Source organism: Mastigoproctus giganteus, chromosome 7 (assembly GCF_048544385.1).
Source record: "Mastigoproctus giganteus isolate SK-2022 chromosome 7, ASM4854438v1, whole genome shotgun sequence".
NCBI classification, from domain to species: domain Eukaryota; kingdom Metazoa; phylum Arthropoda; class Arachnida; order Uropygi; family Thelyphonidae; genus Mastigoproctus; species Mastigoproctus giganteus.
The window spans coordinates 125,680,356-125,696,030 of NC_143581.1; the positions used below are offsets into that span (position 1 = coordinate 125,680,356).

The following is a 15,675-nucleotide window of genomic DNA, read 5'->3' on the forward strand; positions in this document are numbered from 1 at the left end:
TAGCTCATGGTGTCTTGTCAATGATATACAGGAATTTTTCTAGCAGGGATAAGGAGGTGATTATTCCCTTGTATAAGGCAATGGTTAGGCCACATCTTGAGTACTGTATACAGGTCTGGAGGCCTCATTTCAAGAAGGATGTAGAGCTGATGGAACGGGTACAGAGAAGGGCAACAAGATTAGTGAATGGAACAAAGGGTTGCTCTTACGAAGAAAGACTTAAGTTTTGCAAATTACAGAGTCTGGAGACTAGGCACCAGCGAGGTGATCTGATAGAGGTGTATAAGGCCTTGAATGGTTTGAGCATGCTCAATGCCAATGGGATTCTTCATCTTGCTCAGAATAATCAGCTCAGAGGGCATAAATTCAAATTGAGGAAGGACGGATGTCGGATAGATGTGCGGAAATTTGCCTTTGGCCAGCGGGTGGTTGGTTGGTGGAACCGACTTCCATCACTTGTTGTTGAAGTTGATAGCCTAAACAAATTTAAGGCTCAACTGGACAGGTATTTCGAGCGAACGTAGGGGTGAAATGGGAGTGGTGTGTTTTTTTGTTTTTTTTTTGGCTGATGCTGAATAAGCTTGCTTTCTTGCATCATATGCCTCTACTAATGCTAATGCTAATGCTAAGAATTATACACCACAAACAACCCTAATCATAACTTTTTAGCATTCAGATATGTATATGACATCCTGATTTTAAATACAAACTTTGAACCATTAGCCAAAGCAATTTACCCAATGAACTTAAACTGAATAAAGGAAACTCTACTAATCACACAGCCATCTTCCTTGGCCTCTATATATTACTCTCAGCAATGCTACCATTCCATATAATATTAACAGATGTGATAAAAGAAATAAATTCAACTTTGACATCATCTACCTTACTAATTGGCACTCTAATATTTCCAACAAAATACATAAATATATAATTTGTGCTCAAACTATTAGATCGACTAACGTATGCAGTAACCATTTACTGTTCACTAAAGAATTTTTTTTTGGCTGGTGCAGCATAAGCTTTCAGGCTTGCTTGCACCATATGGTTAATAATAATAATAATATGTAATTACTCCTTTCCTGGATATTAAAAATTTTTATGTGTAAGCTGTATCACCCTAATCGGTATAATTTCAATTTATATACTAGGATTATATATCCTTTTTTGCTACGTATATGGAACATCCTTTTTTGCTAAGTATATGAAACATCCTTTTTTGCTAAGTATATAGTAGCCATATCACTTGGTCTACTTTCTATTCATTTTATTATGGCTATGTTCAATACTTTTTATTTATCTATGAACTGTTTTATTTTTGTATATCTTTTGACTTTATATCAGTAAAGTCCTTTTTATTCCAACATGTCTACATTATAGATATACTCTCTCTTTTCTAACAATACTCTTATTATCTCTATGCTCTTATTTGTTCAAAATATGAAGGATTTTGAATTCTTCACTATTTCCACTTCTTCACAGCTCTCTATCATGTCTGTTATGCTGCTATAAACTGCTTTATCCTGTAGCTAAGTCACTAAAGTAGTTATGCTTTAGATACATTTATCTACTCTACTAAATATGTGCACTTTATTTTCCTGCCATCTTCCTTCCACTATGTTTTACTTGAAAAATCCAGGTATCATTCCCTTTCTTATTATTCCTTCAGTTTTGGGTCATTTCCAGACCTGCTTTTTCCCTGCAGAACAAGCATTTGGTATTCATCTCCTTTTTATACTAACACAGTTCCTGATACATAGTCAGGTGTAGTTCCCTCATGAATTACTTGCATCAATATTTCCTTCTGCTGACATCAGATTTTGCATTTTTGCCATCCCTGTATTCGACTTATTTACTAATAAATTTGACCACCCATATCTGATGACAGCTCTACCACCTTTTATTTTACTTTATTTATTTATTTTTTTTTTTTACTTTATTTTGTTTAATTATTTGGTATTAATATTTTTGCTTTCCAGTTCCTTCACCTCCAAATTGGCTTTGCTATTCAGCCAATAATTTTCTTAATTCATCATAACTTTTAGGATATTAACATTCTTTTGCCTTTTTCAAATCTACATTACTTCTTTTTTTCTACTATCCTTACCCTTCTAGTCCTTGGCACTTTGTGTAATTTTCACCCCCGTCCATGCAAACTTTATCAGACTTATCTATCCTTAAATATATATTTTTACACACACACACACACACACACACACACACACACACACACACACACACACACACACACACACACACACACATGCACACACATGCACACACACACGCACACACACGCACACACACACGGCGCCTCTGTAGCCAGGTGGGAAGGAGCAGTGGTGCGTAGCACATGCTTCTTGATTAGCCCGGGCTTCGAGCCCGTCACCACCAAATACAGAGGATGCGGAAAGGTCAGAGAATGACCACCGCATATCCCGGAGCAATATGGCCTTAGTTGCTAATGCTCCTAAAAACCAAAAAACAAACACACACGCACACACATGCACACGCACACACATGCACATGCACACACACGCACACACACACACGCACGCACGCACGCACACACACACGCATGCACGCACGCACGCACACACACACACACACACACACGGCGCCTCTGTAGCCAGGTGGGAAGGAGCAGTAGTGCGTAACACACGCTTCTTGATTAGCCCGGGCTTCAAGCCCGTCACCACCAAATACAGAGGATGCGGAAAGGTCAGAGAATGACCACCGCATATCCCGGAGCAATATGGCCTTAGTTGCTAATGCTCCTAAAAACCAAAAAACAAACACACACACACACACACACATTAGTTGTTATTTAAAACCTGTCATCCTACTGGACAATCTCTATACCACCATCTGTTGGAGGAAGTTTGAACTACAACATACCACTTCCATTTATTTTCAAACTTGTCAAACATGACTGCACTGCAACAGCACCAGTCTAGGAACTTTATTGTCACATTGTATATATACAATGTGACAGTGTATATATACAATGTGATATATACACTGACCTAGTCACATTGTATATATGCAATGTGACTTAGTATATCTATACATGTTTCTCATCTAGTATACATCCAAATCTCAGGGTAGTGAAGGAGATAAAAAAAAAAAAAAAAAAAACTGTGTGAAAAATTACCACAGCAGTCAGTACAGTATTTTTTTTTAAATACACTGAAAATCATAAATAATTTTTTTTTTTATGGCTAAAAAAATATTCGTTTCATAATTAATAATAATGGAGCTTGAAAGTGAATTTCATACTGGAGGAATGCTAAACACTGATTCACACTGATGCTATGAGAGATCCTGCAATAAAGACGGATTTATATTTATTTGATACACCTTTGAAAAAAAAATCTAAATATGATTAAAGATGATCTTGAATCATTCTTGGATATATAAATCTTTAATACCCCCCCCCCCCCAGTGTCTTGCAATGTTGCTTTCAGGTTCCTTTTTCTGCTATTTATTTATCCACTTGTAAATTATATGCAACATAGTATTAAAAGTTAAAAAAGACATCAGCACCATCTGTGATTAAGGTCGGAATTTATTTTAAATAAGTCCTGAGGACATAAATTTTATTATTTAAAAATTTTAACAGATTTTGCCAGCCACCAATTTTTTAGACTAATTAAGCTAAAAAAATTCTGCTCATGTCTGATAATATTTTAAATCAAAGGTATCAATAGAAATGCCAAATATTTTCCTCTGTATATTGTAGATGTATATATTTCTGTTGCTGCACATTTCTGCTAATATTTTTATGCAAATCTGTTTCTAAAATTCTGTGATATGACTTATCATGTAATTCAGTTTGAATGAGAGATGCCCTCCAACAGAATGGTTTCACCCTTTTTGGGACCACATTCTAGTTTTTCATATAACAAAATCTAGGGAATCAAGACCTGCATATTTTTTACATGCCTGTTCATGACAAATAAACTCTAATATCAGGAATTTCTTTTTTGAAGTTTTAGAAAACTCAGTAACCAGTTTAAATAGCTAAGAAAGCATTCATTTATTAATCATTATAAAAAGTACAATTTAATATTTATTATTAATTAAAAATTAAAACATACCAACATTTGATGGCCACGTTTGCAATCTGCAGAATAAGAAACCACTGTAACACAAAGAGATATGGCATCCAGAATGGACAATGTGTCAGGATCCATTTGATAGCAGAAATCCAATGCACGTAAAGGCTTTTCTGCATCAACTAATTCTAAAATATCCAATGGATCAACAACATATTGCTCCAGGGATAACAGTAGTTGGAAGAAAGCTTTTGGCTGCACCTAAAATATAAAATTTCTTTTTATGAATAAAAGAAAATATGAAAATTATAAATAAAAAAAAATATTTTTTTTGTTTTTGGTTTTATCATTATAATTATCAGAGAAACTGCTAGAGTATGTGAAATCTACAAGACCAATATTTAGAGCATTTTCATTCAAAAAAATGTTCAAAAAGTAGCAATAAAATCCACCAATTAAAAAGCACAGATAGATAAGAGGGAAATACTAAAAGTAAAGCAACAGAGATAACTTTGACAAGGTATTTAATTTCACTGATGTAGCTGTTTGAAAAAGTGATGCTCTTGGTGGCCACTATTTTCAATTTTCAAACCTTATCACCTTATGTAGTCACCTTCATTAACTACACATGATGATAACTTTAATCTCATTCTGCAAATCTGAAGTATTGGCTGATAAGTTTCACTTTAATCCTTTCCACAACACTAGGTGGAAATATTAGATTTTTACAACATAAGTGATCACATGGGATCAAAATTACTCCAAAAATTTGACTGCTTATACTGTGACTGTTTTATGAACAGTTTTTTTTTTTTTTTTTAGTTTTTTATTTCTGGTACATCTTGTTCTTCTTAAATATAAAATATGTAATTAATGACACATGCAGTTATTTTTTTCACAAAACTATTTTTAAATCAAAGTGATTGCATGGGATGACTTTCACACACAAACTTTAGAAACTTAAACAGTGGCTTCCAACAGTTTTCTAATTGAAACTGATTCTCTGAACAATATCATACAAATTTTAAAATCAAAATATCAATAAACTACTTTCATAACACAAGGACTGTAAAGGATATTATCCACCCAAATATTTAGTAAATATTTAGAAGCTAAGGGTGTAACTACATATTCATAAAATACATTTCTTTTTTTTAATACAAAGGGTACTAGGAAAGTTTTGCAATACAGCTTTGTTTATTTAATTTTTTCAAAGTAATTTCCTCTACATTCAATACACCTCTCCATCCTCCGAAACCAATCTTTAAACCAGTTCTGCCAAGTTTCACTAGGGAGTAAAGCACACTCGTTGTCCCAAGCCCGTAGAAGGTCCTCATCACTGGAAAACCGCCTCCCTTTTAGCTTCATTTTCACATGCGGGAACAGTGCAAAGTCGCAGGGAGCAAGGTCTGGACTGTAGGGAGGGTGCTCGAGAAGTTTCAGTCCTGTCGTGGTCAAATATTCGGTGCAGGCTTTGGCGCGGTAAGCTGGAGCATTATCGTGATGGAGGTACCAGGTGTCCATTCTTGACTTTGGCCGCAGGTTCTTCATAGATCCAATGACTTTAGGCAGGCATTGTTCAGTATACCACTTAGCTGTGACTGTCTTCTGCGTGTCCAAAACGACACATTCCACAATTCCACTCGATTTGAAAAATGCAGCTGTTATTCTCTTCTTTACAGATCGGGATTTTCTGACAATTACGGGTGTGTCATCATCATCAAAGACCCAAACTTTGTTTTGAGCCTTGGTCGGCAGATCGTAATAGTACAGCCAAGTCTTGTCACCTGTCACGATGTTGTTCACATACCGAGATTGTCCCTTATCAAACTTTTTAACATCTCCCGGCACCAAGTCACACGTCGTGTCATCAGCTCTTCAGTCAGTTGATGCGGCACCCAGAGAGAACAAAGTTTCTTCACGTGCAAATGATCTTGCAGAATCGAACGAATTGCTGGTGCATTTAGGCCCAAAGTATCCTCTATCTGTTGGTAGGTCACTCGCCTGTTTTCGTCAAGCATTTTCCCCACAGCAGTAACGTTTTCCTCCGTAACTGACGTTCGTGGTCTTCCCGGCCTCTCAGAATCCTTCAGAGTGAAATTTCCCCTTTGGAATTCTCTATACCACCTGAATATCGTTGTACGATGTGGACAATCATCATCTAGTGCAAGAGTCATTTCTTCTAAGCACTGGTCTATGGTTAAACCACGCACGAAATTATACCGAAAAACTGTCCTTATCTCATTTCGTGACCACGATGCCATCGCAAGCACTTTACACTCTCACTACTAATGAATAACTGAGCCCATTGACTTGCCGCGGCGGCTACTATGCACGTATGAACATGTCTCAACATGCAGCAACAAGCAGCTTCCTGTGATTCATTGTTGCGTCATATTGCAAAACTTTCCTAGTACCCTTTGTATAAACCCTATACATGAGAGGTTCTTGTTATTTGGTTCTTATGAGCATTAGCAACTAAGGCCATATTGCTCCAGGGATATGCGGTGGTCATTCCCTGACCTTTCCGCATCTTCCATATTTGGTGGTCATGGGCTTGACCCTGGTGTAATCAAGAAGCCGTGTGCTATGCACTGCTGCTCCTGCCCACCTGGTTACGGAGGCGCCACATGAGAGGTATTAGAACCTATAGTACTTAGCACAGTGCATGGGTTGGAGGTTGATAAGATGAAAGAAGACATTTGTTGACATTAGATTTGAACTTCTGTAGATTGTAATTTTCATGAAATAAGAAGGAAAGTGGTTCCAGAAAACAGAAGTTGAATGAATAAATGAGGAAGAAGAAATGTTGGTTCTGTATGTTTGAAGTAGGACAGTAAAATAATGTTAACTGGTTGCTGCACGTGTTTGGACTGCTTTGAAGGAGAGAGTGGGAATTATAGAAGCCAAGTCAGAAGAACAGTGTCCATGGAAGTCTCTTTATAAAAAAAGCATGCAGGAGAAACAGAACATCTATGAGACAGAGAATGGAAAGACTCTTAGAGATAGGTCATTGATTAGCTAACTGTCATCTTTTGAATGGAATCAAGAAGCCTGAGAAAGTTTTTGGGGGCACCAACCCAGAAAAATATTCCATGGTAGGGTGGATTTGCAATTCGTACAGAGTGAACAGCTGTTTGGAAGCAAAGTAATGGCAAGAACAAAAGAGGAAATCCAGTTTTTAGTTAGATGCAAAGAAAGTAACATTTAATGTGTTTATGCCAAGAGAGATTAGAAGTCAGAGTAATCCCTAATAGAGCTTTATGATCTTGCCTAGGAATCAGAGTGTCATCAAAGATAAGAATAGGAGTAGAATAATCCTTTTTGTGAGATATAAGACAGGACTGAGTTTTAGAAGGACTGATATAAACTATGCTATCTTTGCCCCACTGGAGAATCACCTGGAGATCAGCATTCCAAAGGTGTTATTTCTTCTGCTTGGTAGCAAATTTCCAAGCAGAAAAAATAACACCTTTGGAATAAGAAAGTGAAAAAAGAAGATACTGAACAGGAGTAAGTTCAGGAGCACAGGTTTTGAGAACAAGTGGAGAAGTATTATCAGAATCTGGAGCTTTCTTAGCATCAAGATTCGTCAAAATCCTTCTCACATCCTTTTGATGAAAGACCACAGGAGCATTGAATGGAGCATACTGGGAATGGCAGGAGGTGGTTCACCAAGATCATTAATACACTAGTTGGAAGAAAAATAGGATGTTAGCAAGTCAGCTTTATCCTTGACTGATGTGGCAATAGAACCATCATTTTGACATAAGTGGGAAAGGAATAGAGATGGGCAAATGTTGCTACCATTTGGAAAAGAAGCAAGTTGAAAATCTAGTTTGGAATGATTAATAACTGCTTTACAACTGTTGCAAGCTTTGGTGTATGCATAAAATAAAACTGAATATTTGGAAACAAACCAATTATGATATGCAACATTTTTCTCTTGAACAGCCTAAGCACATTTATTGGAAAACCAAGGTTTAGATAAAGTACAAGATTTTAAGATGGAGTGCAGAATAAAGGATTCCATTCCTACAAGAATAGGTGCCTCCGTAGCCAGGTGGGCAGGAGCAGCAGTGTGTAGCACACACTTCTTGATTAGACCGGGGTTCGAGCTCATGACCACCAAATATGGAGGATGCAGAAAGGTCAGGGAATGACCACAGCATATCCCCGGAGCAATATGGCCTTAGTTGCTAATGTTCCTAAAAACCAAATAACAAACAAACCTACAAGAATAATTACGCTGACATGATCTGAGCAAACGCTGACATCAGAAGTTTTGAAACAGTAATCTGACCAATGAAAAGAAGAAAAGAAATCTCACAGTTATATTCACATTTTGCATTATTGTAATGCCAAAAAACACAAGGTTGGGAATGGCATTAAATTATTTGTGAGAAAAAGGTCAAGCATGTTGGCTGTGGTTAGCATTGTCTGGTATTCTGGTAAGTAAATGAACAATCTGTGCGAGGTCATTAGTAATTGCAAAAGCCTCAGCATCTCAAACAGCTGGGTTTGTGTGACTATAAAACAGAAGCCAGCTGGAGTTGGGAACATTAAAATCACCAAGGAAAATTACCTCACTGTTAGGAAAGTTGGACTGTAGAAAATCAAGTTTCAAAGAAAGGAAGCCAAAGAGTTCCAAGTGATTAGTGGAGTTGGGGTTGGGAGAATAATGGAAGCAACAGATGAATTTTACAGAATGTGGTAGAGAGATTTTAAGCCAGAGAAGATCCTAAAGAGATTTCAAATTGCTGAGTCCCTGACAGAGAATATGAGAATGGACATATGCACAAGTACCACCTTTGAAGCAAAAGGAATTATACAGTGAATAATTCAGACAATTGGAATGGGCAGTGATTGAATCAACCAATAACTGAGATTCGGTTAGAAAAAGTACAAGGTGTTTGGCAGAATGTAAGTGGAAATGGACATCACTGAGATTAGAAATAAGAACTGATTTCCAAACACTTTCTTGTTCATTTCACCAATGTATATTTGTTAAATGAATGGGGAAGTTTGGTTAGGTTTAGATAGGTTTGCTCTATTAGTTTGAAAATTCATGGTGTATTCAGTAGTAAGAAAAGTTGGGGGGGGGGGCATGCTGTACGAAGTAATGACATTTTTGGATTGGTGTACACATGGCAAGAATATACCCAGCTCCTTGACATAATGTGGCCTCGACAATGCCTCTGCACAAACACTAATCAGACTCCCTCCAGTCACTATCTAGTAGAGCAGAGGTAGCGAGGTTATACACCAGCTAATCCAGAAGCCTCCTAGAGATTTACCAATAGAATTGGTATGGTGTACTAACTGGCCAGATTGCGAACACCATTTTAGAGCTGTACTACTCCTCAAAATGTAAGGAAGTTTGAGGTTATGATGGCCATGATAACCTCAAAAGACATCAATCATACTGTATGGTGGAAGAGTTTACTGGAACTTTGCTCATATGTTCCATCAACTCAAGGCTCAAATAAGGAAAGTACTGCACCAGTTGATGAAAGTCATCTAGTAATGCTGATATGAGAGAGCCACCTAGTAACTTTACTTTTACTTCTACTAACATTACTTTTTATTTTCATCTAGTCACCAACTTCTATGGACATTCTAAATATTTAATATACAACTCATAACTATAACAGCTATTTTAAAAAAAAGGGGGGGGGGGGCCTTCAATAACCAATGCATCATGCCAACTGATATTTATATCTCCAATATTAGACACCTAAATTGCAATTTCCAACAGAGTTTTGTAACTGAAATTTCATATTCCGATCAATAATGATTTAAAAGTAAAGTATCATATACATAATTTATTAGTTGTCAAAAAAAATAAAAATAAATAAATAATTAATTACAGATGAAATGCTTGCAAAAGGTATTTTCCATTTGAACATTTAGAGATTTATGATACATTTTTTTTTTTTTTTTTTTTTTAATTTTATGTTGTGATGAGTGATGATTAGTTATCTAAGGCCTTAAAATCATTAAGTAAACTAAATACTGATCATATTTTTATTCTTTCTCAATGATACCCAGGCACACAAACAAGGGGACAAGCATATATGTAACTTGAAAATGGTTGGTAACAAAAATGATGCAAAAAAATTTGTATCAAGCCAAAGAGCAATTGATTGTAGGAACAAATTTTCAACGAGTTTTGTGAAGCAGGTCTGAATTGATTTTGAGCATTAGCATTAGCAGAGGCATATGATACAAGAAAGTAAGCCTATATAGCATCAGCCAAAAAAAAAAAATAAAGAAAGAAAGAAACTTCCCATTTCGCCCATCCATTTGCTCCAACCTTTGTCTACTTATTCCTTGAATTTATTGCCATTAAGAACCACAATGTCAGATGGAAGTTTGTTCCAGCAATCAACCAACTGCTGACTAAAGACAAATTTCCGCATATCTACTCTATAACTGTCTTTCCTCAATTTTGAATTTACGTCCCCTCAGGTGACTAACCTGGGGAAGAAGTAGAATCCCATCAGCACTGACCTGCTCAAACCATTCAAGGCCTTATACAACTCAATCAGATCACTTTGTAGGTGCCTAGTCTCCAGATGCCACAATTTGCAGCCCTTAAGCATATCTTGGTAAGAGCACTCCTTTGTTATCCACACTAATCTCGTTGCCCTTCTCTGTACTCGTTCTAGTAATCTACATCCTTCCTAAAATGTACGCAATACTCACAGTCTGCTCTGACCAATGCCTTATAGAAAGGGATAATTACCTCCTTATATCTGCCAGCAAAATTTGGATATATCATTGATAAGTCACCACTGCTCAGAAGACTTCATATCTCACTGTACAATCACCTCCAGGTCTTTTTCATTTTCCACTACCCTGAGTGTAGTACCACACAGTTGGTACATTTCTGTGGGGGTTACTGCTACACATATACAGTACTTTGCATATGTCAATGCTAAACTTCAGTTGCCACTTCTCAGCCCATCTGCCTAACTTTTCTAGATTCTGTTGCAGTAGCATACTGTCATTACTGTCATTAACACATTTCCTTTCTGACCATATCATAGTATCCAATCAAATTGGTCAGACAAGATTTCCATGCTGTATCTGAACTATAACTGCAGTCTTGCCTACATGATCCTGCAGTGCTTCTTTAACTAGTGACTCCATTATTTTTTCTGGAACAGAAGTTAAACTAACAGCTATAATTATTTGTGTCACCCTTCGATCCACTTTGTGAATAGGGGATATATTTGAACAACTCCAATCTGTGGGAACCACCCCTCCTCTATCCAAGGGTGCTCTCATAATTATGGCTAAAAGTTTGCTTACTTCCTTTGCCTCCCTTAATATAACTGGATAGATCTCATTCAGCCCAGGTGCCTTTCTTATGTTTAACTTTAACAAGTTCTCCTTCACTTTGCTTTCAGTTATTACAAAATCATTTATCATCCTGTTAGAATTTCATAAGCTTCTGTCTTCCACTTCCCTAGAGAATTTCTCACGTGTGAATGTCGATGCAGTTTGCCAGCTATCTGGGCAGGATCATCAACAGTCAAACAATTGATATCAAGTGGACCAATCTGATTCATCTCCTTCCTTCTAGAGTTTATATAAGTCAAAAAATACTTGCTATTTTTCTTTGCATCCTATGCCAAATATTTCTTGTAATCTGCCTTTTCTAGCCAACAATATTGTACTTTCCACCAATGTCAACTGAATGCACTGCTTTAGATTTTATTTGTTTCTTAAATAACAGTACAAACCTCTCCTCCCTTCCTATCCTATCTGAACACAATGTACTCTCCAAATTCCAATTCTGCATTAATTATATATGTGTGACACCATATTTCTGGAATCCCAACAATATCTGCCTTTGATGTCTTGACTAGTACTTCAAATTCATCAAATTTATTTACTATACTCCTAGCATTGGTGTACTTGCAAATATACATGCACCTATTCTTACTATTAGTTACCCTAAAACAGCCTATGAATTTACTTGTTTCATGATGATTCCTAGTAGTTCTTGAAATCCCCAGCAGAAACTTATTTTCCAAGCTGTTGCTGCTCATTCCAATAGAAGCAATGCAAGAATCACTTCCACCTCTGCCTGCAGCTACTGTTAATCTATTAGTTTGTGATTCCCCCCCCCAAAGCTAGCATTTTTGTCACATCTAACACTGCCTCGATAGCATTAGCAAATATTCTTGCACCCTTTCTACTTAAGTGTATTCCATTCCTGTTTAAGTAGTCTCTCCTCTTAACAAGCTCAGTCCACACTGAGAAAAATTTTGCCCCATGAGCCTTGCACAATCTCTCCAGGGTTGAATTTATTAACAAGACTCTCATTATATACTCCCTCCTATCATGTCTGCACGGAATTGCAGACACTTTCAATTTTAACCCTAACTAATTTAAAGAAGGTCTGGATGAATTTGGATAAAGAATTACTTCCACTGAATAAAGATTTCTTAAGTCTGTTAAAGTGAAGATTTGCTGTACACATCCTACAAAAACTTCTCTCTTTCTAATAACCAAATAGATCACAAAACAAAACTTGAAAGTAAATTGAAATTTATAAAAAGCCATAAAATTGGTATTTTCATATTAAAAACATATAAAATAATGAATACAATTTATTCTCTCACCAATATGTATCCACATATCTATGATAGATGCATAAAGTGTAAGAGTGATAAAAAAAAAAGCCATAAAGCATTAACATTAGTACTACCAAATGACACAAGAAAGCAAAATTATGCAGCAACAGCCAAAAAAAAAAAAAAAAAAAACTAACCTCATTTCACATATCCATTCCCTAAAATAGATTGTCTGTTTTTCCTTGAATTCATTTAAACTATCAACTTCCATAACAACAATGGTTGGAAGTTTATTCCAGCAGTCAACCACCCATTGGCTAAAGGCAAACTTTCACACTTCTATTCTGCAACAGTTCTTCCTCAATTTGAAATTGTAACCCATTATGTGTGTGTGTGTGTGTGTGTGTGTGTGTGTGTGTGTGTGTGTGTGTGTGTGTGTGTGTGTGTGTGTGTGTGTGTGTGTGTGTGTGTGTGGGCTGAGCAAGAGGAGGAATCCCATTAGTTCTGAGCTTGCTCAATCATTCAAAGCATTAAACACCTCAATCAGATCACACTGCAGGCGCCTAACCTGCAGATGCTACAATTTGCAGAACCCCTTTGTTCCACTCACCGATCTCATTGCTGTCACTGTACTCGTTCTAACAGCATGAATCCTCCCTAAAATGAGGCCTCCTGATCTATATTCAGCAAAATATGTGGCCTGACCATTGCCTTATACAATGCTCACAGAACTTCATATCTGACTGCAAATTATCCCCAGGTCTTTTCCATTTTCCACTACACTAAATGTAGTACCACACAGTTGGTATTTAGTCTGGGCTTACTGCTACCCATATGGAGTAATTTGCATTTATCAATATTAAATTTCAATCGGCATTTGTCAGCCCATCTGCCTAACTTTTCGAGATCCTGTTTGAGTAGCATACTGTCATTGCTCTCACCAACCCACTTTCCAACCTTTGTATCATTTACAAACTTGGACATTAAACATGATATGCTTTCATCAATATCATTGATAAATATAGAAAACAACAATGGGTCCAACATCAAACTCTGGGGACTCCACCAATAATAATAATATTAGTCCACAAAGAGCAATGTCCATTGATTATTATTCTCTCTGTTCTCCCACCACCCATCCCTTTATCCTTGTCAGCAACTTACCATTAATGCCACACTGTATGAATCTGCCCATCAGTCTTTTATGGGTAACAGCATAAAAAGCTTTCCTAAAATCAAACTACATGATATCAAATTTTTTTTTGCATCCAGTTTCTTTGTGACCACATCGTAGTAACTGATAAAACTGGACTATGTATATAAAGTGCTTAGCATCATAATACACAGCCATTTCTGAATAAACAGAAAATTTTTAAGGTGGCATCGTTTTAGGTTATAGGCTAAGCACTTTATATACATAGTCTAAATTTGTTCGCAGCTTGAGGCTCTAGCCCTAAATGCGCCTTAGTCTGATAAAACTGGTTAAATAACATTTTCCCTTAACAAACCGTTGCTGTGTTTCAAGTATAACTATGTCCTTGCCTAGATGATCCTGCATTACTTCTTTTACAAGTGACTCCAATACTTTCCCTGGAACAGAAGATAAACTAACAGATCTGTAATTATTTGTGCCACCCTTTGAATACCCTTTGTGAATTGGGAGAAATTTGCACAACTCCAGGCCATGTGGACCAACCCTGTATCCAAGGATGCTCTCATAATTATGGTTAAGGGTTTGCTTACTTCCTTTGCTGCCTCCCTTAATATAACTGGATAGATCCCATCCATCCCCGATGCCTTTCTTATGTTTATCCTTCAACAATATCTCTTCCATTTTGATTTCAGTTATTACAAATCATTTAGCTTCCTATTAGAGCCTGATAAACTTCTCACATCCACTTCCCAAAAGCATTCCTCATGAATGCTTTAGGGAAGTGGATGCGAAATGTCGATGCAAAATACTCATTCAGTTTGACAGCAATCTGAGCAGGATCATCAACAGTCGAACTGTCGATATCAAGTGGACCAATTTCATTCATCCCCTTCATTCTAGAGTTTACAAGTAAAGAAGTTTTTGCTGTTTTTCTTTGCATCCTTTTCCAAAGATTTCTCATAATCTGCCTTCACTAGCTAACCTCCTTTGTGATTTGATTAGAGACTAGCTTATATCTACCATAGGCTTCTGTGTCACCTGATCATCTATATGCATCTTATGCATTTTTTTTCTCTGCTAAGAGTCACATTAGTTCATCTGACATCCATTTCGGCCTAATTCTTGAATAGTATTTCTTAGTTAGTATGAAAAGCTTAGTAGCTTCCAAAAATTAATTCTTTCAATGCTTCCCATTTATAATTTGCTGTTGGTAACATCACTAGTTGGTCCCACTGTAGAGAATTTAAATGTGTCTAAGACCACTGTAATCACCTTTATGAAAGGAAAAAAACCTTCCCTTTACCCTCAATGGAAATGGAAGTTACATCTTTAAGTAAATCCCAAATCAATATACTGTGATCATTGCCACCTAGTGGTTCTTTTATTTCCAGATTCCTAATGCATGAATAATCACTGCTGATAATCAGATCAAGAGTATTATTCCCCCTTGTTGCCTCTCTAACATGCTTCTGTACTGTAGAAAAGTCATGCAATAAATTCACAAAGGTCTTGCTAGTATGTGAATGACCAAACCACGAGTTCCAGTCAATATCTGGGAAGTTAAAATCCCCAATTATAAGACATTCTGATTTACTGGCCAATTCTATATCTCTGTACAGCTGTTCATTGTATTCCTTAGGGTGATTAGGCCTATAACACACTCCTACTGTCATGTTTGCTTTCCCAATGCATGTGTCACACTAAACTGACTCAATATTGCACTGGCTACCTATATCAACTGGATGCACTGCCTTAGATTTTATGTCCTTCTTATCTAAGAATATAATCATTCCCCCTCCTATCCTGTCTGTCCTTTCTGCATACATTCTTCCCCCCCCCATATTCAAATTCTGCATCCTTATATCTGAGTGACACC

At 36.7% G+C, this 15,675-nt stretch overlaps 1 protein-coding gene across 1 annotated transcript in view; it reads right to left on the minus strand.

The window, feature by feature from the left end:
* unc80 (unc80, NALCN channel complex subunit) overlaps window positions 1-15,675 on the minus strand; it is a 1,843,891-nt gene that overhangs the window by 509,360 nt on the left and 1,318,856 nt on the right. Inside the window, exon 48 of the mRNA XM_090378420.1 lies at window positions 4,101-4,319. Within this exon, the coding sequence (XP_090234546.1) occupies window positions 4,101-4,319 (219 nt within the window). The remainder of the gene's footprint in view (window positions 1-4,100; window positions 4,320-15,675) is intronic.